This window comes from Aphelocoma coerulescens, chromosome 1, assembly GCF_041296385.1.
Source record: "Aphelocoma coerulescens isolate FSJ_1873_10779 chromosome 1, UR_Acoe_1.0, whole genome shotgun sequence".
Classification (NCBI taxonomy): domain Eukaryota; kingdom Metazoa; phylum Chordata; class Aves; order Passeriformes; family Corvidae; genus Aphelocoma; species Aphelocoma coerulescens.
Window position 1 is genome coordinate 93,371,067 of NC_091013.1, and position 26,303 is coordinate 93,397,369.

General features: G+C 45.0%; 1 protein-coding gene across 1 annotated transcript; it reads right to left on the minus strand.

Moving 5' to 3' along the window:
- Nucleotides 1-669: 669 nt before the first annotated feature.
- Nucleotides 670-25,690, minus strand: FAM131B (family with sequence similarity 131 member B). Its single transcript, XM_069018147.1, has 7 exons — nucleotides 25,388-25,690; nucleotides 7,373-7,482; nucleotides 5,933-5,968; nucleotides 3,362-3,455; nucleotides 2,564-2,761; nucleotides 2,088-2,231; nucleotides 670-1,675 (listed from the first exon to the last, which is right to left on the minus strand). The coding sequence occupies exons 1-7, from the start codon at nucleotides 25,413-25,415 to the stop codon at nucleotides 1,131-1,133; spliced, it is 1,155 nt and encodes a 384-aa protein (XP_068874248.1). The 5' UTR covers nucleotides 25,416-25,690; the 3' UTR covers nucleotides 670-1,130.
- Nucleotides 25,691-26,303: the final 613 nt, after the last annotated feature.

The window sequence follows — 26,303 nt, forward strand, 5'->3', positions numbered from 1 at the left end:
TTTCCCATCACTAACTGCTTTGTTATGAACACTTATCCAGCATATAGAAAGGTTAAAAAAAACGCACAAAAACTGAAAACCCTAATGTAAACTACGTATCTGTGATCTCATAGCTGTACACACTGTTCCTGGATCTGCTGCCTACTCTCTGGGTCTCCCCATACTGCTGGCAAGAAAAAGACAGGACACAGCAGCAGCACCAAGATGCACCAATATGGACATGTTCTCAAGCCCCCTGCAAGAGTCAGCTTTTTATGACTGTCTCTGTAGCTGAAAAAGCGCTTTCCACTGGCTTCCAGTGCCCACTGCCAAAAAGACACACCACTCGTGCCAGCTCCTGGGAAGGTAGAAATGTCAAAGAGAGAAACAAATAAATGAAAGAGACTAAAGCATGAATATCTGAGAGCAGGGTTAGATTCGTATCTGTATCCATTCTTCCAGGCCACAGCAGAGCCATGCCCACAGAGCCACACTGGCAGCACAGCCCGGGCCCACGGAGCGCAGTCCGTATCCATCAAACCTACAGCTTTGTATCGGGGTGCTACTGAGGATCTGGTTACACAGCACATCTCTCATCTCAGTACGACCTGTATCGAACACGGCCTGCTCCTCTGCATCAGCCACATCCAATGGCAATACTAGTGCAAGCTACATTTGCAAAGCCACATCTTCATTTTAAACCAGTTTATATTCATATATTCTATCAAAGGGGGTCATGTCCACAGAGCAACATCCATTCTGCCAAGATGAATTCTAGCCACAAAGCTGCTCCCTACACCAAGCCTGTCGCATCAGCCACATCCCCAGTACCAGAAGAGTTTGTATCCACAGCCAAGACTTTGTATTAAAAAGATTTAGAAATTATTTACCAATCCAGATCTCTCCAAGCACATCACATGTTGCCCAGAGCAATGAAAATCCAAAATATGTGTCCATGGGGGAGGGGAAGAAAAGGTTTTTATGTCTCAATCACTTTGAGATTTTCCTCTTGTTTAAAAAAATAATTAAATGTCAGGTATGGAAGGTGTGTCTGCTTTGAAACATGGGGAGCTGGAGAGAAGAATCCCTGTAATTGCATTCCTTGCCACCCCTCTCTTTGTTCAGCAATGATGAGAACTTCACAGAAAGCATCAGTTGTTTGTTTCTCCCTCTTCCTCATCAAAGGACTGCACCCCAGAGGAGGTGACATCTGAGACTTTGCGGCTCAGTGCAGCATGTTCCACCTCCTCTCGAGGAGACAAAGATTCCAGGTCCCGGCACACTGCATCATCCTCCTCTGGAGAGGGCTTCTTGTTTAGGAGAGGAGCCTTCTCCAGCCGTGGGTTCCCTTCATCCTCAATGTGGTCCTCCATGTACGTGCTGGACTCAGCTCCACCCCCACTCTGAGCAGTCTGCAGGGGCCACACGTGGACCAGCCCCGTGCTCTGGATGAAGTTCTGCTCCTGCCGCTGTTGCTGCAGCTGTTGCTGCTGGAGAAAGCTGCTCTGAAGCAAAATGCTTTCCTGAAGGTTTGTCTGGGACTCATCAAAATTCTGGCCTAGGTAGGAGCCGGTTGCTGGGGAGGCGATGAGGGACTGGTCACTGGCCTCCCAGGCATCGGATGAACCTAAGCAATACATGCCCTGCGAGACGTAGGAGTGAGGCCAGCTATCATACTGCGTCTGGGCCATATGCTCTGCAAGCAAAGGAGACAAACAACACACGGTCAGACACTCTCCCTAGGCCGAGCTGGCTCATCCAGGTAGCCTGTGTGCCTGTGCAAGGCACAGGGCAGATGAAGCCTTTAGAGGGAAGGACGGCAAAGAGAAAACACAGTTCTGGGCAGGTGGGTGACCTTGATTATACCCACAGCTGACTGTAAGAGCTGGTAGCTTTCCACAGCTGTGCTCTAAAAAGGCAAAAGGAACTGGGCTTTGGAGCCACAGTGTTAAGATTAGATTCCTTGGACAGCTCCACAAACAGGGATGACTCTAGCAGATCTGACTGGGACTACGTAACAATAGAACAGGGCAGAGCAAAAGAGAGCACCATGACAACAAGAGCAGGAAAGGGGTGTCTTAAGATTAGCAAGAAGCACTGGAGCTCACCTTGGCTCTCCATCAGCTCCTGATAGTTCTCAGAGTAGTTGCCTGCTGGATTGTCCTGATTTGAGTTTACACTCACATCCTCACCATCCATGGAGGACCAGGCCATGAGAGTCGCTTCAGAAATAGCAAATTGCTCCATCACTCCTGTGCCAAAGGAGACAGGGAAGGGAAGCAGAGATGTGTTAAAGTCTCCACTTCTCACCATCGTCCTTTACCCCATCTTCTGGTTACACTGTCCCACTCTGGTCCTGTCTCAGCAACACCCATCACCCACAACTGGCCCTCACCCTTTCCACTTTGCATTCCACTGGCAATACTCCAACCATCAAAGTCTCCCTCTACTTCAGCCACCTGAAGCACCTATAGCCTCTCCTGAGTGGATTTTTCCAAGCTTCTGCACTTTGGTCTCTCAGGGATTCCACTCCAGGGCATCCCAACCCAATCCAATCCACGTGCCAACACAAAGGCATGGCTACCTGCAAGGAAGCGGGCCTCCTTCTCGCCGTCGCTGAGGTCCGAGTAGGCGTCGGCGTCCTTGCGCGCGCTCTCGTGCGTGTGCTGCTGCTGCTGGCTGTGGGCTTTGCCCCAGCCCTGCCACTCAATCATGTGTGCCACGCGGCCCTGGCCCATCGCCGTCGGCTTTGTGACGTGGTCCTTCATGCTGCGAGATATCCCTAAGGGACCAGACATTGGAAAACAAGGGAGGGCTATTACACAGCTCCAGCGCTTTCTGCCATGCTCTTTGCCTCTCTTAGAAGTGGAGCTTTTCCCCTCCTTTCCTGGACAGGATGCATGACTAGGGCTGGGTATCTCCCACCCTTCACTGCATCACTCTCCAGGGGAGTTTCTCCATCTTTCCTTGGACCAACTCTCAGAAGGGGGAAAAAGGGGAACCCTAAATATGAAAGACCATTTCCTTCCTTGCCTAGAATCCATTTAGGTTAGAGTTGGGCATGAAGGATGAAGCCTGAAAGTGAACAAACTAAGAAACAGAAAATGGGGTTAAACCCAAGACTGAGGGGAAGCAACTGAAGATGTCTGAGCAGGGGTGCACAGTGAGAAGCCAACAGGAATAAGACAAATCTGTTCTTTGAAAGGGCAACAACTGTGAGATTTCTGTATTTAGAACCATGGTGGTGGAGACTCCTCTAAGGCCATGAAAAGGTGAGAGCCAGAAAGGAGCAGTTGTGAGAGCAACAGAGAGATATGGGAAGAGGCACAAAGGCCTGTGGAGAGAAGCTGCCAAGGATAAAGTCAAATTTTGAGGACCTCACCAGAGAAAGATGATTTAGCCAAAGCCCCAATCCCATAAGCATTGGAGTTGCGTTTCAGCTTGGGGAGGATGGAGGTCGTATCTTCCATGGAGAGCTGAAAAGAGAGAGAATATGAAGAAATGATATACAGGAAGGAGAAAAGGAAGTGAATTGAAGTGAGAAAACAGTAGGTAGTTGGAAGATGAGGAGCAGAAGCAAGCAATAAGAACAAAAGAAAGAAAGGAAAAATTAGAGGCTATTTAACCAGGACTGGATATTGCACAGCATTGGGACTGAGGCAAGGACAGAGGAAGAGGCAGAAAGAGGCTGTGAGAAGCCTCCCATTGGCAGCTGCCCATCCTCCACAGACATGCTGCACCATTCCCAACTCTTTGTTAGAGATGCAAGACGTAGTTGAGGGACAATTCAGGGATCTTGCAGTGGGGAGTTGTCAGTGCAATAGGCAAGACACAGCAATGTATCATATATGCATCATACTACCAATCTTTTTATGTCACTTTGGGGGTTTTTTTCTTCCTATATGGTCTTAATAAAATGAACATGACTATATCAGTGATGGGTCCTGTTTCAAGCACCTACATCTGCAAAGAAATGTGGTCTACAGCTCTGCTTAATTTTCCTGACTGTCTTCTCTATGTTTACCCTCAGACCCTGAATAACAAGGAGAGGGCACTACTGGGACAGGCAGCCGTCACAAACATCATCACAAAAATAATCTCTCAAGATGAATTCATCAAGTTTCTTCAGAGATGCCAGGCATTGCATATGAGGCTTAATTTTCACAAGGGCTAAATAAGCATTGCTTCTGCTCTTCATTTCAACCTCTCTGAAAATCAAGGCCAGAATGTTTCAAACACAAAGTTACTCAAAAGTAGTGACTATGACATTGGAAATTTTAAATCCTGACACAAAGCAAGCATTTGGTCAGAGGTGCACACTTCATAAAAAGCACATGGAGCAATAACTGGGCAGTGAAATAACTGGAGGCAAAGGAAGGCATTGTAAAGATGTTGAACTGCATAGAATTCCAGTCAATTGCCAAAATATGAGAAGTGCGTTTTTCTGGAAACTGTATAAATGCAGCAGCTAAGGCATCCTGTAACCGTGGAGCCAGGAACGTGCCATGTGTAACATGAGCTGAAGAAATCAGAAAGCAGAGGAAGAACAGTAAAAAGTGAGAACACAGCCCTTGTTCCATGATGCATTTCCTTTGGTGATGAAGCTCGTTGGGGAAAGTCCATCTACTGGTCATTCCTGTCTGGGTGCTGCTGCTCAGTATCCACCCACTTGTTCCAAGATGGCCTGGGGGGCTGTGCTGTGAGCTGCTTCATGGAACCCATCCAAAAAAGAAAGTAAATTGCAGAGGGCTCCTACTACTGCAAGGTTGGAGAGCTGTGACATGAAGGCAGGAATGAATGGGAAGGGAAGGAAACTCATGACCCAGCTTCTGTACCAAAGAAGATCTATGGAATTACACTGGGTAAGAGCTGCATTATGAAAGAGCTCCATGGATTCTGCATGGGTTGGAAAATGGGAAACTGCAAGTAAGGAAACTGTCTTCTACTTTCTTTAAGGAAATACGACCTTGTGTACTTTGCTTTCAGCTAGACAGAGGTGCAGCAAGGAAAAAACAAATGACAAATTTCTTCCAGACAGTTCCTGCATGCACCATTATTATCCCACACAACTTGTTCCTATAATTGATCCTAGGCAAAAGATCCCAAGCTGTAAGTGCCACAAAGACAGAGATATCAGCAGGGTGAGAATTAGTTAAAAATATGTCCCCTTGATATTCAATGTCCCAAGTGCTTTCAAATCACAGAGAACCAGAAAACTACAGGTATTTTAAAAGTTTTCAAAGTATCTGGAATTAGAAAATATTTATCCTACTCAAAATGGAGCTGCTAATCCTGCCCTTAAGTGTACAAAACTATAAAGTTAACTTACGTGAAAGTATTTTTTAAGTACCCTTAAAAAAAGTCCAGTAGAACAAATATTTATTAATCCTTTCTCAGGATGCTGTTTCTGCATTAGTGAAAAAGAAAAAACATTGGAACATGTGTAATTAAAATGTTTGCTTGTTTCTCATCTGCTTTTTAACTGAAGTTAACTGGTACTCACCATCTACCCTAGGAGACATTAAGAATACTTTTACTTCTGTGTGCAACTGAAAATGAGGGAGACATTTCTCCCAAACTACTGGAGAAGATCAAATGATGCTCTTATCAAGGACTACTGATTTTTTAAAACATGCTGGGCAGACACCTTTCTTATGTAGCAGTGCCCAGAAATCTCAAGAACAGAACATACAAAATGGCACACATTTGCCCCAAAAAGAATGAAAGCAATTCAATAGCCAACTGCAGACTGAAATACCTGCCAGACAGCAAAAGACTCAGAAGCAAACAAAAATCTATCACCATCCTCTGAATCGTAGACAACTCCCAGAATTTCAGTGGCACTAAGGACTTTCAGTCATGTTTCCATTCTGGACTCCACTGTATCCAATGTCAGACAAATCCTGGTCTTCCTGTGACTAGAAATTTGACAAGTGACACAGTGCATACTCACATTGATACCATCCCAGGAGAAATCTGTCCGTGTTTGCTAAAGAAAGCAAAGAATGGCACCACATTAGTGTAACAAAGAACTTGCAAGCAGCCATGCAACTCCACTAGTTTGCCATAATCAACAGGCACTACTTTCTGGTATGTTATAAAAAACGTGTGTCTTTCAGGCTGGTTTCATTCCATGCTGGTGATTATGGTGCCCCGTAGGCGTCACGGTGTTTGAAGGTGGAATAGTGAGTGGGTGGAATAGTGACAGAGTAAGAAAGAGAAAAGCACCTTTTCACAAGGCTCCCAAGTGTGGGTTGCACCACTTTGAGGTTAACACAAGGAGGAGCTACACCACCTTTGTATTTTGAGTGTCCTACAGCAAGCAACAGAATTCTGCTGAAATTATTTCCTCCTGCAGTGTTTCGGTTTGTCCATTCTGGCTCACCCCCCCTTGCAAACCAGAAACATTTGCCATATCAGCCATCACAGTACCAACTCCCAGTGTGCTTCCCTCAGATGGGAGGACTCACATCTCAGCATCTTGGGTTTGGGGATGGAGACACTCAAGGAAATTTAGATGACTCATGTTATACCTATGGTATCCATTCATATAAATCAAAATGTTCACTGAGGTGTAGCTTATGCTCATTGACTTTTAGATCTGCTTTGATTTGACTGAATTCTCCATACAAGATCAGGCCCAACAATTTCTGCCAAGACTCCATGAAACTCTAAGTGTCTTGAAGTTACATTCCAAGCCAGCAAGGTAGACAAACAAAATAAAAATACCTATATATATACACCTATTAACATTTTCCAAGGTTTTGCAAACTGTATGTCATTTGTTAAGGTTACTTGTGAACATTATTTGTGATTCTTCAAATACTACACATTCAAAATAGATTTTTTTTTTAATTAAACATCATTGCATACCCTGAACCTTACAAAGCTGAAAATTCAGGTATCTAAGAATGCAGAAGCTGCAATAATTCAATGAACCAGCCCTTAAGATACTGCATGGTAAGTCAATTGGCTGTGAGTTACAGGTGAATGCAGCTCTAAAATTCAACATGAAGACAAATGTGCTTCTTCAAAAGATTTCATGGCTGTGCTGCTGAAGCTGGGACAGACACAGTGCTGGACATCCCAGTGCAAATCCCTTGTTCAAGGAATGCAGACCTACAGGCTTCTCAGAACTGTTTTTCTCATGTTGTGTTCCACTCTCGTCATGAGTGGTTAAGAAGCACTTTCATTTGCAAATTCTCACTCACTATGGATCATGTGAAGGGACTGACTCAGCTCTGTTCAGAGCAAGCCAAACTACACAGGTATGATCCTCAGGAGCTCACTGGCATTCTGGTCCACTCACAGATGATGCACAACACCCATTTCTGAACTCAGAATTCAAACTTCCTGATCCCCTTGGCCAAGTAGCTCTGGGCCACGCACTCACCTCAGTGGAAGGTCGATGGAAGCTGCTGCCATGCAGTGAACTCGTGCTGTCCATATTGATTTGGTCCACATCTTTCAGTCCCTTCCAGTCTACTGCAATCACCTCGTTTCCTGTGGGAACACATCTGGTCAGGCTTCTTAATGCCACTACAATTTGTTCTAGCAGTCTTAAGCCAACTCAGCTAAGCAAGCAGGAGAATCATTGAGTTTAAGGCCACAACAGACTTAAATCAGACATTCATTTTTTAATCAGACCACCTGTACATCATCAACAATTATATTTCACACAGATATCTCCATATGAAGACTAGTCACTTGTGTTTTTCTCAAGCATGATGTATGCTTGGCTAAAGTACAGATTCATCCAGTCATGATGTGCGACTGAGAAAGAACCAATTCCTTTAATATCCCCTTTCAATATCAAACCATCATCCCTTAAAAAGGCATTTCACCGTTATGGTTTGAATTGGTTGACATCAGCTTAGAGCTGCTGGCTCCTTTGCTTTGCTATTCTCAGCAAGATTAAAGACCTTTCTAATACACTTCAAATTTTAAATATTGATAACCAGGTAACCAGGACTGCTCTGTGCAATCAGCAATTTACTGTGCCTTCATCCTCAAACTAGGTTTAGTTATTTGCTCCCATGTCACAGAGGAACAATTGTACTGTCCTTACACCTGAACCTCCTAGAATCTGTCAAGAAATGTAACTCCCAAATGATCATCTCTTCCTGGGATCAATTCAGCTGTGTCTGGTCTGTTTGGGTTGAATGTCAATGGTTCTACTTTCATCATCTTCTAACTTGTTTTTACTCTTTATAGCAAATTTCTCCTCCACAGGCATATGCAAAGCCCCTTGCTCATTCTAGCAGCTCTGGCACATTTATAGAGTGCTCATCACTGCACTTCCCAGGTAGAAATCTTCTGACAGGTGAGAGATGCTGCACTCCACCCCACAGAGGCCTGCAAGAGCTATGGAGGCACTTAAGGGTGGGAAGCCTGAGGCATTCATCAGCTAGAATTCAAAATGCAAAAAACCTGATTTTGTCCCCTAAAACAGCTAAACATAGCAATACAAAAAACATCAGAAAGACAATGCTATTTGCATATTGTGGGGTCCACCACACCTTCACATCTCATATTTCTGATGTGCAGGAAGATCCCTTTCTGAAAGAACGAAGGGATGTTTTTTCCTTCACATCCAAAGTATGTTTCTGCTCATCAGGATCATTAGAACCAAGTGCTTTAACAGCATCCTCCACATGTTTCTAAGTAGGCTGAGTAAAGCTGCTGTTCTCTGAGTTGCAGTTCCTTGCAAGTCAGGGAACTCAAAAGAAAAAGGATTCCTGTACAGTATGCTACAAAGGTGAGCACAGAGGTCAGACACAGCCAGACTTCAGGAGAAGGCAGGACATGGCTATGATGAGCATGACAAACACCATCCTCCAGGGCTGTGATCCTCCTAACTGGTTTTCCTGGCAAGCACATGCACGTATTGGGCCTCACTGAGCTCTTGCTGGCTTCACTGCCACTGACTGGACTGGCAACCTTCAGTCCAGCAAAGCAAGAGAGGGAAATTTGGGGATTTCTGTACTCAAGCAAGAGGAGCAAGGGCTTAATGGGCCACTTGTGAGCTGCCTGTTTCCACCGTGGCTGGGAACCTCTTATATCTGGGGTCCAAGCAAACATTGTAGGACTAGAATTATCTCTGGCAAAGGGAAGCTGCAGGCAGAGCTGTGAAAGCCCAGCTGACAGTCCCAGGTGCACCAGCTGTAAGGTTTCGCTGTGGCTTGGAATGGAATATGCTTGTACTCAGTCCCCCTGACCAGGGAAGGGGTAAAGGGAAGAAGGAGGGAGCACTACCAGGAAGTGCAAATCTGGAGAGGAAGGAGTGGAGGGGTTGGCTGTTTTAAGGTGAGCTGAGGGACCAGCACAGGTCAGTGGGAGGAAAAAACTGGCGCAAAGAGCAGGGTGGGAGCCTGCCCCTGCATGGTGGGATCCAGCTGCCTCTTCCTGTCTGTGCTCCTTCCCTCCACCTGCAACCCTTCACACTAGAAGGGGAGAGCTGGGGCATTGTTGCCACAGAGATGAACAAGACTGGGATGCTGGAGAGGCAGGAGAGATGTCACCCCTCCAGAGCAGAAGGCAGCTTCTCAGAACCCTTCAGTGCAGGTAACAGTGTCACGCCTGTTTCATCTCTGTTTACCTGAAGCCTTTCTCCTGTACTCTCAGCTCTTTCTGAGCATAATGCTGTGGCCCTTCTGTAAGTCTAGAGACACCCTGGCCCACATTGCAAACAGGCTGCAGCACCATTCTGGGCACGCACTGCAAAGACACCTCCACCCCAGCCAAAGAAGGAGGAGCCTCCTGCTCAGCACAAGTGACTTGACAGCCCCAAAGTTCAGCAAATGACACTCAGCCTCTGCTCTCAATGCCCCAAGCCCACTGATGGTTTCCTTGGAGTGTTAGAACATGGAAAATATTCATAGAACCACACAATGGTTTGGGTTGGAAGGGACCTTAAAAATCATCTAGTTTCACCCCCCTGCCACGGACAAGCACACCTTTCACTAGACCAGGTTTGCTCAGAGCCTCATCCAACCTGGCCTTGAACACTTCCAGGGATGGGACATCCACAGCTTCTCTGGGCAACCTGTGCCAGTACCTTGCCACCCTCACAGTAAAGAATTTCTTCTTATTATTGAATTTAAACCAACCCTCTTCCATTCTGAAGCCACTGCCCCTGGTGCTATCCCTCCATGCCCTTGTAAAATGTCCCTGTCCAGCTTTCAGGCCCCCTTTAGGTACTGGAAGGTGCTATAAGGTCTCCCAGGAGCTTTCCCTTGTCCAGGCTGAATACTATTTTGGCAGACAGCAGCATCAAATGGCTGAAGAACATCAAACAATTATTTGTCTCAAAGTCCACACCTGTTCTGTAATAGTAGAACTAAAGACCTACAGAATTTATTTACTACTGTTTCTTTCCAGTTGAAACACCTCATCTACCTAGTTCAGGGAGAAAAAGTGAGTAATATATGATTTTGCATGCTCTATAAAGACTGAATAATTACTGAAAATAAATTCTTGGTCTAAACAGTTTCATGAGTACTAAGAGAGAAATATATTAAGAGAAAACTCTTTAACATCTGTTACATGCTTTTAAATGGAGTCATATCTGCTGAAAAGTTACAACATCACAGACAGGTTGAAAAGAAAATGTATGTGCTCTAACTGATGTTGGGCCTGGGGCAACATTACTTTCTCTTATTGAAAGTTGGGTAAAGGTTAGTGGCTTTTTTCCTCTTCTGCTAGAAATAGCAAGAGCAATATTAACCCATGTTAGATCAAGACATGAAAAAAACGAGTTCTGCTCTGACAGATGGAAGGAAGGAAACACAGAAAATCAGAAAAAAAGTAGGGAGAGTGAAGTGGGAAAACAGAAACTGAAAGCAATTCTTAGCAAATTAGTATTCTTTTTATCCAGTCTCTTGTCAACCTCTTTCTCCCTGCAATTAGCACACAGCTTTTTTTTTCTTTTGTAATGGTACATTTCTTCTCCAATATAATTTATTTTCTCTTATTCATCTTCCATTCCAGCTTCTGCTAATCATCATGACTGTTCCATTTGTAATTCTATGATCAATCACCTCTCACAGAATAGTATTTGCTCTTCTCCGTATAAAGCTGAAAAGAATTTTTAAATGAGTGGGTCATAAAGCTAATTTTAAAGTGGAATTTTTACAAACATGCTATCAAATTTCTCATTTAGATGTCCTGAAATGAGGTGATGAAAGTTGAAAGATAACTGGCTTTCTGATTTCCTTGTCACTGTCTCTGTATGGTGTGTATAGAAAGAATATAGAGGGGATTGATTTTCATTGAACTTTTAAAAGATGTCTTCATTTTATTTTAAAAATTATTATTTGGTTTGGGGTTTTTTAACATCATAGATTTCATTCTTGTTTTGGAAGACTCAGTAGATGCCTGAGGAAAAAGTAGGAGGCTGATTACATGAAGCAGAGAGGGAAAACGAAAGCAGTCGAAATACATAAATACATTAAGCCAAATTCCTTCAGATCATGGTTGCTTTGTATTTTCTAACACAAATCAGATAAAAACAAACACTGCAAAAACACTCATAAGAAAAAGATCTCTCCATTACAACTGACATAACATTCCAACTCGAGTCGTTTCAGCCTTTGGGGGGAAGTATCATCCCTCTTTCTCTCACACTACTCTTATGGCAAAAATCAAGACTTACTTTTAAGTCAAGCCTTTCTAAATAATAAAGATGAAAAACATTTAAAGAGGAAAACATATGGGGGAAAAAAATACCCTTTCCCCCACTTTCTGTTTTATTTTGCTTTTTTTTGAGCATCACAACTTTGGACTCTCAGAAATTAGGAAATGTGTGTAGTAAGCATTCCCAAGCAAAGTGATCCTTTTGATCAATCCTCCAGAAAAATCAAAGAAAACACCTGGATGACTGCACCTCACCTTGCTGATCACCTTGCTGAGTAACAAACTACTTTTTTACTACTTTTGTAGCTCATTTTGCCACATACCTTAATTTACCATGGAAACACTGAGTTTCTTAGTTGGACATATTTTCAGTTTCTTTGCATTTCTGTGATCATAAGAAAATCACCTTGCTTTGAATTACTCAAAACTTAATCTAAACAAGCCCATTATCCTTGGGTTTCCTCTTGACATTTTCTGGATTGCTGTTACCACTGTGCATTAATTGATTCTATATTTGGTACCTGTACCAGTATTTTGTTCATTTACCAAAGTCTATGCTTGAATCAGGCTTCTGCATCGATGGCTTTAAGCTGCATCTACAGCCTTTAATAATCTGTTGTGTTGTAACTTCTGTGCTGGATGTTAAACATCATCTCCAATTTGTCTTCTCTATTTTGTTCCACACCAAGTAGACGAACAGAGTTTGAGAGTCTTGAATTTTGTTTTTCCCCTCTAAACATCATGCTGGTGAAGATCTACACCACATACCAAATAAGTATTTGTGTTATTTGCTTTCTGATGTGTCATGCCAATTAACACAAGAAACATTTCAATTAAGCAATGTCTTTCCAGCACTGCTATTATCCCCCGTTAGCACACTTTCTTCTGTTTCTCAAATGTTACTTTCCAGCAGAGAGCAGAAACCTTGTCATTTGATATTGGTAGCCAACGTTAATGTTGGCAAAGATGAATATTTAGAGTAAATGGTCCAATTATTCTTTTCCATTCCTTTTTTTTTTTTTTCCCCAAACAACTAAGAAAACAACAAATGTAATTGCAGTAATTATGATCAGTCTTTAGATTGTTCTTTCCCTGATACCAATTTTCATGATACTCGTGGGAGTGTGTATCTTTGTCAAGCACAACATCATCGTGTCTTGTCAAATGTGGTTGAAATTAAAGCAGTTGAAGCTACCAGGAAGGACTGACAGATGGGTGGCTAGAATAACCACAGAAACATTTTTCTTCCCTGCCTGCTTTACAAAGAGCCAATCAAAGCTATCCAAAAGGTCATCAAGGAAAGGAATAAACCTTTGTCACCAGAGCTGCCCCTGAGGTGAACCTCTGAAGGAAGCACTCAAATTCTCTCAGGTAAAGCTGAGAAATCTGTCAACCCAAGTTATTCACATAATTCCGTAAGAATTCTAGCTTGTACTGCATAAGGAAACATAAAAATTAGTTATCTGCTGCTGGCACCTGCCAACAGGGTCACTTGTGGAAGAGAAACTGAAAAAAAACCCCTGTTTTTGTGGAGGAGACAGAGCTGAACAGGTTGGTGCTCATCAAGGCACAGAAGTGCCTTGGTCTCCACAGAACAGATGCCTTTCAAATTTCTGATGAAAAGTGGAAACACCTAAAGCTCTGACATGCCTGTAAGATTAGGAATCAGCTGGGCAGTTCTCAGGATCTTTGCTTTGAACTTGGGTAATTTGAATTTTCCAGACCATTCTGCCTCTCCCTGCAGGTAGGTCGCTTTTCAGAGCTGTTTAGGAGATAGAATTAATGAACAAAGCTGCAACACTTACATTTTTCTTCTTGACTGGAAACATTTTCAAACCAATACTAAAGGCTACTGCATATCTTCAAGTAAAAGGAGATGAACAGAGAGCCTAATGCTAGACCACAGGCAGCTCTGCTCTGAGAAGCCACCATGTCACTTGGGCTAAGGAGGTACTGCAAAACGAAACACATCCAATTAACACAAACTTAAAACCCCCCAAACCTCAGAGCCCTGCCTCATTTGCAGAACAAGTATCAGCCAGCATGAACAGCAGCGATGGGTTTATCCTCATTCTTCACTGCTTCTCTGAAGTGCAGAGAATGTGTCCCCAGGGGCCTTGCTCAGCACAGTGAGTGTGGAAATGTCAGTATGAACCAAGGTAGCAGCCCCTTCTGGCTGGCCCATAGCCAGCCTTACAGAAGTAATATGCAGCAGGCAATTTCAAACGTTGCTCTCCATACATGTTTAAATTTTAATCCTTCTGTAGCCAGCATGTCACATGGGCACTGTCCTGGAGCATTAGAATACTAGTAGATGTGCCATCTTCGTGCTGTAGTTCCATCCTTAACAGTGGGGAAGAAGAACCACGCCCAGAACTCCTCAAGAGTCAACCAGCAGATCACAACACACCTTTCTCACCTCAGGGATGCTCCTGGTCCCCCTTTGCGGGGTGGACAAAACAAGAGCCTGCTCCAAACACCAGCACATGGGGGCAGTGGCAGCCCGGGAGTTTCAGGCTCCACTCTCCTTACCTGCCCCGCCTCAGCTGTGGGGTATCACGCTGGCAGCCCCAGAGGGTACAGCCAGGAGTGTACAGCCAGGTGGCTACTCCCTTCTCCACCACAGCCATCGCACACTTGGTCACAGCCCTCACCAAGCATTTGGTTTGGAACAGCAGCAGTGGTCAGAGCCAGCCAGGAGGCATTGAGGCTGCTGACTCCCTGTCACCCCTCTCCCCAAAAACCTAAGTGCACACCTCTGCCTTCTCATCCTTTGTCACTGTATTTTCCCCCACAAAGGAGGAAGATTCTCCTTAGCCCTCCTTTGGCTGCTTATGTACTTACAGAAACATTTTTATTGCCTTTTATGGCAGTGGCCAGACTAAATTCTGGTTGGACTTTGGCCTAATTTTCCCTCTGCACAACCTCACAACATCCTTGTAGTCTTCCTAAATGGCCTGCCCCTTCTTCCAAAGGTGATACATTCTCTTCATTTCCTGAGTTTCAGACTAAGCTCTCTGTTCAGCCAGGCTGGTCTTCTTCCCCACCAGCTCATCCTTCAGCACATGGGGATGCCCTGCTTCTGTACCTTTAGGACATCCTCTTGAAGAATGCCCTTCCTGGACTCCTTTGCCCTTTAGGACTGCCTCTCAAGGGACTCTGAAACTCTCCTAAACAAGTCAAACTCTGACCTCTGCAAGTCCAAGGTGGCAGTTCTGCTGATGCCCCTCCTTACTGCTCTGAGAATCAAAAGCTCTCTCATTTTGTGATGGCTATGCCCAAGACAGCCTCCAACCACCACATGACCCACAAGGCATTCTCTGTTCACAAACAGCAGGACCAGCAGGTGCCTTCCCTAACTGGCTCACTCACCAGCTGTGTCAGGAAATTCTTACACTCCAGGAAACTCCTAGTCTGTTTCGTCTCTGCTGTATTATATTTCCAGCAGATATCTGGTAAGAGAAACTGTTCCCAATCCTAGAAAGCCACCACCAGGGCTTCAGGTGTCCTCACCAGACAGAGCTCCACAGTTCCCTAAGCAACTGGGGAAAATGACAAAGAGCTGCTGGCACTGAGTCTGCAGGGGTTGAGCTCACCAAGCAGAGCTGCAGGCACTGAGTGCCCAGCCCTGCACCTGCTCAGGTGAGGCCACACCTCACCATCACATCCACCCCTAATCCCACCCCACGATTTTCCCTGCTGTCCCTGAGGGCATCCACACCTGTACAGAGCAACCTCCATGGGGTACTCACTGTTCACAAGGCTCCTCTAATCCCCCCCAAGGGCTACCCACTCCCTCTGTTGTTTGTCCTCATGTCAAGGGAACAGTCATCAGTCTCTGCCAGGTACACAAATCATTTGTTCAACCTCCCCCTTAAGCCCAAACATGGGCTTAACAACCCCTTAGACCTGTGATACATGGTTGTAGGACCACTCATTGTCAGAAGACAAGGAGGAACCCTCGTGGCCAGTTTCTACTTCGAGCGAATTGCATGGACCATGGGGAATATCAGCTGAAAAAATCCTTCATCAAGCAGAAGGCACAAGTTTCTTCCCAGGACTCCCCAAGTCATGCCTTTTCTGCAGTCAGAGGGAGACTGGCACACCACACATGCCAGTCTTCTGTCTCCTCCAGAACTTACTATTTTGATTCCAACTGCACTTCTCACATCTTTACTTGTACAGTGTCTATCCCAAGACCCACTAAATTCTGGGTCCTCTTGATCAGTTGTCCTGTTTCTCACCAAGCTGGCTATGTCCAGCTCCAGGAGGAGGAAAACCCTAGACCCCAGTAACTAACAGTGCTATTTCTAGTCCCATGCTCTGGGCAGGGCATCACTGGGCAGCATCTACCAGTTCCTGGATATCATGGGAACACAGGGGTGCTCTGCTCACTGTTCGCCCTTGATTCCCTGTTTTCCAGGTTTTAGCCTCTTAGTCTGTTCTCTTTCCTTATTGCTTTCTTCTTCCTGCCCCCCCCCCCCTCAGTGATTGGGTTTTTTGTCTCTGGTTTCTTTTCTTCATTCTTTTCTTTTGGGAAGTGGTGGGAAAGGAGTTATTTAGTATTTGTTTGGGATCAGTATCAGCTTGTCCCTGAAGTGGATGTGTAAGAAAGAGTATTCAAATAGGGGAAACAGCAGCGATATTTTCCCAGAATATTTGTCCTAGCCTGTCACAATTTACACCTCAAGTACTTCCCAAGACAGACATTGCCTCTGTATTTAGTCATCTTTAAAGGATTCATCTGTTCACTTCTAAAATAAAAAAAAAGCCTTTCAGCACTCATAGCATCCTATGTCAAGTACTTCCACAACTGAATTCTGTGTTACATGAGGAAGCCCTGACTTTTGCTTGAAACTTGCCACTTGCTAGTTTCATTTGATGTTTAGATTCTGCTTTGAAATTGATAATGAAATAGGCTTCCCTCATCATTTTCTCCATGCTGGTCCTATCCCAGAGAAAATTCATGATTTTATAGATACATCATATCCTTAACCATCTCATTTCCATAGCTGAGAAATCCCTGTCTATTTAAATGGCTCCTTTCATATTAACCACACAATACCTTTGATTGTCTTTGCTGCCCATTTCTTTTCCAGTTTGATTATGGCCTTTCTGAAATGGGAATAGACCATTAGGGACAACACATTATATTCAAAGTAAGGGCACCATATGAATATATGCATAGTAAAATGCTGTTTCTCATTTTATTCTCTTATTCTTTTCCTAATTGCCAACATTTGGTTGGCATTTTTAGTGGTACTAAGCATTAAGCTACACATTATGACCCCAAGATCTCATTCCTGCATGGTAATAGTAAACTCAGAACCTCCATCATTGCAAATGTAACACTAGAAATGCTTTGCCTGTGTGCATCACTTTACATTTATCCACATCAAATTTCACCCATAATTAATGTCATTTGATATTGTGAAATCAAATGACCTAGTAATTCAATATTGTGAAACCCTTTTTCAAATCACCACATGCAGTTTTCTTCCTGCTCCCCCAAATGATTATTGTTATTATCATCATTTGTTACCTCATTATGTAACCCCTCCCCCCCTTTCATATCATTTATGGATATGCATAGATCTGAAAAAATATCCCTATGAAAAACTGATGTTCCATGCTAATCCTTGTTTCCTATCTTTACCCAGCTACTTGAGGAACTTCTCTGATTCAACAGAGATTCATGTCTTTTAACAGCCTGGGGTGAGTGACCTTTACAAATGTGCTTTGCAAATCCAAGTGGATTATTGCCACTGGACCTCCTTTGTCAATATTGGTTGTTGACCCCTTCTAAGACTTATAAATTGTGATATCCATTGACAACAGCAGGGTTAACTCTTTCTCAGTACATCTTATCTGTCCATGCATGTACTAATTCTGTTCTTCAGAGTAATGTTTATTAGCTTGCCTATCTTGTTTACTAACTTACAGTTTTCCAGATCTCAAAATCATTTTAAAAACTGGCATCACGTTATCTACCTTTCAATCTTCTTGTACCAAAGTAACTGGAAAACATTACAGATAACAATCTGCAGTTCAGCTCTTTCAGACTCAGACTTCCCCAGAAACCTTGCATGAATACCATCTGACCACTTTTTCTTCTACCTGCTCTACAGCCTCACTGAGGCTTTGATTTGAAGCTGATCCGATGCATCTCCAACAAGGAAAAGCTCCACTGGATAAAATTCCACAACTTTTTCCACAATGAACAGATACAAAATTGTTGGGATTGTGAGGCTGGGGGCAGAGGGTGGTGATGTTCTGCTATGGTCTTAATCTCTCTGAGTCACCTGAAGCCTCTTTCGTAGTAACACCCTGCACTAAGTCCTCCTAATCAATGCAAAAGTCAAGTTACTTGCCTTTTACAGGTTCTTTGAGTAGCTCCTGAAGCAAACATTTAATCTGCAGCCTGTCGAGGATCCTGCCTTCACAGCCTCTTTGATCTTCCTCTGGCAGTCACAGCTTTCTGCGAATGTAAGTGGTCAGTAGTATAAACCCTAAAATTCTTTTTCCCATGTGGAATGCCAATCCACATGCTCACCATTTGAGTCACCAAACTATTTTCTGCTGCATGCTTTAGAGATTTTGAACAGCAACTTTCCCCATGAGCCACGTCTGATCATCATCTGCAAATACATCCACATTCATTCCAGAGTATAAAAATTATGTTTCATTTAAAAGTCTAGTATACTCCTGGACTTGGGAATACGTAGCTTAAACTGACAGAGAAACATCCTGATCATCTATTCTGACCCCCTTCAAATAAGAGAGGCTAAAGGTATTCCCTTTGTTAATTATACTTTCTGTTGCTGTGCTGGAACTAGAGCATTTTTTTAAATCTTGATTTTATTGTGTTCATGTGACAGAGGGCTCAGTATAACTCTTAGTAAATTATCCCAATAGTTCAGTATTTTTACTGTTTGATTTTTGCCTCATTTCCAATCTGAACATATCTGTCATCCTTCTATCACATCTTAACAGTTTTCTACTAGGCTGAAGAGTCAGATGACTTTGAGGTGTTTTTTTTCTTCTGTCAAACACTTAAAGACTGTCATCAAGTCACTTCTGTAAGTTTTTATTCACGGCTGTGTGTTTATTTTCTTGCCATTCTTCAGTTTTGCAGTATTTCCCAATGTGATGATAATAGAATTAGACAAAGTAGATGAAAAATATTTTTTTTCACAAGTGCCAAATGCAGAGGAAAATATGCTTTTCTCTCCTCCTATTCAATATTCAAGATCAAGGAACCACATCAGCTTCCTTGGCTGAAGCATCTCAGTAGTAGCTGTTGATCTACTGATTACCACTTCCAATATCTGTAAGCTTATTTAGTGTCACTGCTTTCTAACATAAGAGATCTGCTCCTGTAAACACCATTCACACTCTGCCATTAGACATATGAACTGATATTTGGTTAGATTGGAACACACACTGTCTGTCAGTTCTCAAAACGAATCAAACTGTTCCATATCAGTGATTCATCACTTTCATTTTCAGCAGTTCTTCCAGTCATTCCAGATACTACCAAGTTTATCAGTATTTTCGATCTCCCTCAGGATTTTGAGCAGTATGTTACAATCACATGGGGCTTGGCAAAATTACAGCCACAAGTTCAACAATGATTCTTTGCTTGTTACTATTTTGCCATCTATTGAATTTAGATGCACTTAAAATGTACCGTACTCACATATTGCTAGTCAAAGAGTAACGTGGTGCTAAGCTGGTTGCTAACTGATTAGAGATTTTATCTTTTACCTATCTCATATTTTACCTCCATTACCACGACTGTAAGTAAAGGTACTTCTATCAGACAAATGCTTGGCTGCAGGGAGTCTCATAAAGTCATGAAATTAAGTTAGCTTGACAGGCTCTGTTTTGTATAAGCCCATTCTCACTGGTATATTGTTCTTCCAATATTTTATTGGAAATTTAAACAAATTGATAAAATTAAATACATAGGTCATCTCACAAAACCTTTAGAGCTGTGCTAACACCCCAGCTTTTCACTTGAGACCTTCCTCACTACTTCAAGACTTTATAAAATAAAGTTCTGACTTTTTATCCCAAGTGCTTAAAAACTCATGAGTGTGAATTATCTTGAATTGGTTTTTTTAAGTATCAGTCTAAAATCACAGTTGTTTGCTGTTGGAGAGCATAACCTTATTAAATGAGCTGAAAACTATTTTTTCTACTTCCCCCCAAGAAAGCAGGCCTAAAATACCTATTGATTAGCTCACTTTTTCTGCTTCAATACACATCAGTCTATAGAATTAGGACTCCCAGTTCTGTCATGCCAATGAATTAATTACTTCCATCTTTTCATCAGCTCCTCTGTAATTTCTCTCATAATTCTTTCAATATTGCTGCCCATAAGAGTTCACGAAGTCAGAATGCTCTTCCTCAGTTCTGTTCCTCAAATCACATCTGTTGCATTGTACACACACACAAAAGTCTTAGGTCAATCAGCAACGTGCCAAAGACAGTCTTCTGTTACTAATGACTGCTTTTGACACACACTCACCTTGCACACGTGTTTTTTTAGGACTCGTTCCTTATAAAGCCAGGCTTACACAGTAATGCTCTTTGCTAGCCTCTCCCCACCACAACTTCAAAACCAGTCACCTGTATTTCAGAAACCCTGACGAGAGAGGGAGGTCTCAGAGATCACCTGGATCACCTGTTTTGTACATCCTTCAGGACAACTGGCTGCTAGGTCTGGGAGATGGTCTCCATTCAGAATCTTACTGGCAGAAACAATTTCTTATCCCTGAGCTCCTTACTTGAGTTTCTATAAGTGATCACATTGAGAACTGCTCCAAAGAGGAAAAGCCAGACTGGGAAGAAATACAAGTAGTGAAGTGAGACCAACCACAAAGCAGTCTGATCTGGAAGGAAAGGTGTCCCTTTGTCCCTCTGTTCTGTTTGTCTCTATCCCAAGTAAGAGAGGAACAAGATACCCAGATGCCCCTTTTCATGTATTCCCACTCTTTTACTCACATCACCTACAGTTTCTACGTGGAGTTCTGTGCTCCTTCCCCTTCCACCTGCGTGCATGCAACTAAATGAAAATATCCCTACTTTCATGACTCAGTTTCCTTCTGCATTACCATTTCCTTTCTGAGGCTTCTCCCTCTCTTTATTCCTTTTCACTGACTCACTCAGATGTTGAAGGTGAAGGAGGGAGGAACTGGACACCTTGATACATACTTGATATGTCTGAGGTACATATGCAGAGTGGATGTCTCACTTTTTCACACTCCAAGTGTGTAGACCACACTTGCCATTCCAGATCTCACTCCACACACCTACAGATCTGTGGGGGGCATAATTAAGGAGAAAAATGCAGGGGATGTTCACTGCTTGCTCCAGCTGCTTTACCCCTCTCCTGTCAGCCTCCTACCCTGCTCCCACTCTGCTGAATCTAAAGTGGCTGGATTAGGAGTGGGTGGTCTTTGGCTCCATCTCTCCTGCTGTGGGTGCTGTGAGCCACTCATTTAACCTCAGCATAGAACACCCAGTGGGAAAGCAACGTAGGAAGTATGTACTCCTCCCTCTGACAGGACAATGAGCATTCCTTGTAAAGGGGAGCCCAGCAAGCCAGGTACCTGGCTTTGGCACACCACATCTGACACAGAGGCTGAAAAATTAAGAGCACTGCCTTTTCCAGACTGCATGGTCAGTTACTGATACTTGGTGCATGAGCTTAGCTGTCACTTGGGCTGTTTCTTGCAAAACTGCCAGACCAAAAACACATGGAGAGGATTTCAGGTGACAGCTGGGGTTATCACGGTGAGGAATTCTGTGACACACAGCACTCCCAGTAGTTAAAGGAAAGTGGTGATGAGGGAAACATATAGGAGTGTACTAATGACATGTAGAGACCTGGGGTCCTCTGGAGGTGCAAGACTGAAGCAGTGGGTCCAGCCCAACTCAGAGAGGCAACCACTCCAGGCTTTAGCTCCTAAGCATAGGATCTAAAAGCATAGGATCCATGAAGATTGGAAGGTGCCTCTTCAATGCAAACTTCCTTTTCAAAGCAGAGTCAGCTACGAGGTTAGACCAGATTACTCAGTGCTTTATCCAGCCAGGTCTTGAAAACCTCAATGAATGGGTACTGAAAAACCCCTCTGGGAAATCCCTTACAGTGCTTGACACTTTTCACAGTCAAAAAGTTTTTTCCTGACACCCAGTGTGAGCAACTCTAGTTTCTTTTCTTCCACACTCCTAAAGTACTATTAGTTTTTAATGTCTTGGATTATTTTCCCACCATCTTACGTCACATTCACAAAATCTGTCTGCTGCAGCCTTCTGTGTGAAGACGTGAGAGAAATCAGAGAAATCACTGGAAAAAAAGAGAGAGCAATCTTGAGCTTAACAGGCTTCAGCTTTCTATTAATTTAAATCCATTCAAGGAATTAAGAGAAACCTTGCCATACTAATCAGAACAGCCAGTGTTAGGAGATGTCTCAGCTGCAGTCAAAGGTACACTTGTAATGAATTCAGATACCTATGCAGAGCTGAAACCCTAAACTTTGCTAACTCAGTTACTGACAGCAATCAAGCTGATCTTTGGCATTGAGTTGGTTGGTACTTAAATATCAACAAGTTCCTAGCTGGATTTTACAGCCTTAGCTGTCCAGCAACCTCAGTGAAAATTCTCCTGTACATTCCCTGAAACTGAGATGTGAGTTGCTAGGCAGCTCTCTAGGAACAATGACAGAGTATTGCCAATACACAGACCTGACCTTGTAGCCATTACCAGAGGAAGAAGCCTCCAGTTCTCATTGTGTAATTGCTACCATGCCAGGTTACACGAAGCACATGTATGACATTGAGATGTGACTGGGTTCAGCTGTGGAGAAGATAATTGTATATCAAGTTAGGCTTTTAAGATCACTTTTCAGCTTTTTTCATACCTTAGGAAATCATAATATGATCACTGCCATTCTGGTGTCCTCTGTAAGATTTAAAGGTGCTCTATGACTATTTCAAATTATCACATATGGAGCTGCTCTGTTACGACCCTCTCAATTACTTTTCCCCAGGGAGAAATAACCAGAAAACTCATATTTAGGAAAGAAAATGTAAAGTTGCACATCACTAAACATGTGCAAGCTATGACATCTAACTAGATCATAGTAAAACATCCCTGCGGGAGATGAAGAAATCATGTGGCTTGCTTAAAATTGGAATGGAAAAAGGCCCGGAGCAAGCTCAGGGCACAATCCTGCACTGGCCCTTGTGTGGTGAATAAACTAAATGTGACTGATTATGAGCTTTCTATCACTAATTAAAACCTCTTGAATTCTGAGTTCAAAATCTGCTCCATACAAATTCCAAGGTAAAACCGATACAAGCATAGCACTCCTTTCTCTAGGACCTATCTGGTCTTGGAAAGGCAATACAGAGCCTGTATGCTGAACTAATTCTGCAAAAATCTAACCAGATACACTTGGGAGAGAGAACACAAAGCTCTGCTCATGCTAGGGTGTTAGCTTCCAACCACATCCTAGAGCTCAGACCTAGTACTTCAAAGCACTCATTTCCCAGAATATGTCTGAAGAATCCTCTCAATAACTTCAGGAAGGCTGGAGCCAAAAATCTAGTCTGCCAGGTAAGAATTGTTCTGAACAAGATTCCTTAGGTGGAGGAGTCCAAATAAAACTCAAGGATCCCACCTTCACTAAATCCAGCCTCTAGGACTGAGAACAGAATAAGCCCCTTCTAAAGCAAAGCAGTGTAAAAGTTTCACACGAAGCAGGCATCAGGCACTACTACTACATTCATATCTGACTCCCATAGAGAGCAGAATCATAGTTGTGCAATCCCCCTGAGCACACGCCTTCAAAACATGAGGGCAAGAAAAATTCCTCAGTTAACTGTACAAATAGGTCCCTAAAGTCCACCATGCTATCACCATCAAGAATGAACATATATCACGCCAACTAAAAATCACTATCATATGAGAAGTCGAATATCCGTACCATTAAGGTCTTTATTGAAGGACTGCAATTTGCAGACAAAGTGAATTTTCAGCTGTCATTATCCCATCGACATTTTAATGCATAAATGCTATTTTATGTTTTCATCTATGCCCACGTAAGTGTATGACATTTATAAATATATATATAAACATAAATATAATCTCATATGAGAACGACACTTGCAACAGCTCAGTTATACAAGAGGTTTTTGTAACACAGATTCCAAGTCACGAATCATAAAAACGCTGTCATGCCCAGGAACAAACACCTGTAGTTTGTATGACAGCTTAACCATATTTTGGAGTGGAGAGTGGATGTTACTAAATGCATGTTTGTTCTTTATTTCAACTGCGTTGTGGGAAGAGAGACCAAGAATTAACGCTGCCAGTTCAGACACACATCGATAAAAGGCATATTGATAATTACCCAGCTAACAGGATAATAATGTCCTCAGCAGTGTGAGTGTGTGGAGGGTAGGGGCAAGGCAGGAGATGAAGGCAATCCATGTCCTGATATGCTACAGAGACAGTGATCCAGGTGAGCTTGAAGAATCTCAGGGGAAATATTGCAGTGATCTTTGTCATGTGGACATTACAGAAGATGTAAGAGATTTCTCTAGGTCATGAGGACATTTGAGACTGCTAAGAGACATAGGCTAGATACGGGAATTAATTCCCAAAGTAGAAACTGGATTCTGTGGTTTAAAGTTTGCTGCTGCAGCAGTAGATGGTTCCCTGCAAGTGCTCACAAAGGGCTTTCCCACTGAGACAAGAAGTGTCACAACACCAGGCTTTGACAAAGTCCCTCAGATTTACTCTGGGGTGACACAGTCCCTCAGTCTGAGGCAGTGGTGCAGTTCTGAAGTCCTCAGAGATCTCCTTTTTCCACAGATGCCCGTGTACTCTTGGGACAGACAGAGTGGACCAGCCTGGGAGAGAGACGTTCCACTAAACAAACTGTTTTGCTCTCAGAGATTCATCTGGCATATTGAATGACATACCCCATGTAACTGATAGCTGTACCTGTGGTTTGCACAGAAAAGAAAATTTTCTGAAGGGAAGAAAGTGTGCCCAGAATGCTGTGTTTACCTGTAGATACCTGTGCTTAAAGATCAAGGGACCTCTTGGTATCTGCATGTGTGTAGGAGGGGAGAGCTGGGTCACATAGCCTGAAGGCTTGGGATCCTCTGGTTAAAAATGTTCATGGCGTGGCCCAGTGGAAGGATGCGATCCCTCCCCCCGTGTCCCCTCGCAATGGCTCTGGGAGAGGGAAGGGATTCAGTTTCGTTTGCTCTTCTCCATTGAAGTCTACGCAGGGGGAAGGGGCAGAGAAGAAGACGTGCCAGATCATGCAACGTTATGTATCCTCGGATAACAATAAACCCTTACCGAGCAAAGGAGGCAGCCGCCGGCCGCCTGATCCCGCTTCGGGAGGCACGGCACGGCCCGCACCCACCCCCTTCTCCGGAGGCGCCGCACTGACCCACATGTTCCGCGACCTTTCGTCACGGGTGACACGGGCAGACGACCCCCGGCCCCGGGCACGTCCCGCCGCCCCGCTGCCAGCACCTAGGCCAGCGGCTCCGCGGAGCCCCGCACGCCGCGGGAGACCGAGGTGGGGAAGGGTCGCACGCAGCTAATGGCGCTGCATGGGCAGCGGGGAGGGGGGCTGCGAGGGGCGACCCGCCACCCGCCGTGCCGGGGGCTGCCGTGCCGGTACCGGGGCGGGGGCCGCGGCTGCCCGAGCATCCTCTGACGCCGTCCCCGCCAACGCCTTACCCACGGTGCGGGATCCGATGCAGCCCATCACTCCGGCGGGGCTCCGGGGAGAGGCGGCAGCCTCAGCAGCGAGTAGGCGGAGAAGGGAGGGAGCGGCGGAGGTCGGAAAGGAGCCGGTCCCTTCAGCGGGAAACGCCGGGGTGGCCCAGCGGGGACCGGCGCGGGGTCATGGTCAGGTAGGAGCGCGGGGTGCCCCCGCCGGGGCGAGGCGGGCGAGCGGGCGGGGAGCCCGCGGGCCAGGCTGTCATCTGCCCCCGCCGCGCCTCCGCGCTTTGTTCCGCGCCCCGCGCGGCTCCCCGTCCGCGGCCGCGTCCCCGCCGGTGCCGCCGCGGAGCCCCCGCGGCCCGCCCGCCCCCCGCTCCCGGCTCCCCGACGGGGGGCGGGCTGAGATTGGGTAAACAGCTCGGCCCGGCAGCGCCGCCGATTGGCTGCCGCCCTCCGCGGCCCGGGGAGGGGAGGCAGCGCCGGCCGGGCCGGGCCGCCCCTCTGCCCGCGGGGAGCGCGGGACGGGCCGGCGGCGGGGCGGAGGCGAGGGTCCCCCGGCCGGCGGGCGGGCGGGCAGAACGGGACAGGTGCGGGCGGCGCGGGATGCGCACGGAGCGGGGGGCGGTGCGGGGCCCCTCCCGCCCGCCGGGGGAGCGGGGCGGGGCGGGCACAGGTGAGCGGCGGGCGGTGCCGCAGGCCGGGAACGGAGGGGGGAGGCGGGTGGGCAGCGGACACGTCCCCGTAAGAGTAAAGCAGGTGGGGACGGGGAAAGGTGGGTGGGCAGCGGGCGCGTCTCCGTAAGAAGCAGTAGCAGCGAGGGGCGCTAGGGATGGATGGATGGATGGAGGGATGGAGGCGGGGCGGGCGCGGTTTCCCGGTAACTACACTTGCGGACCGACTCGGTTACCGGCAGCCCCCCAGCGGCCGCGCC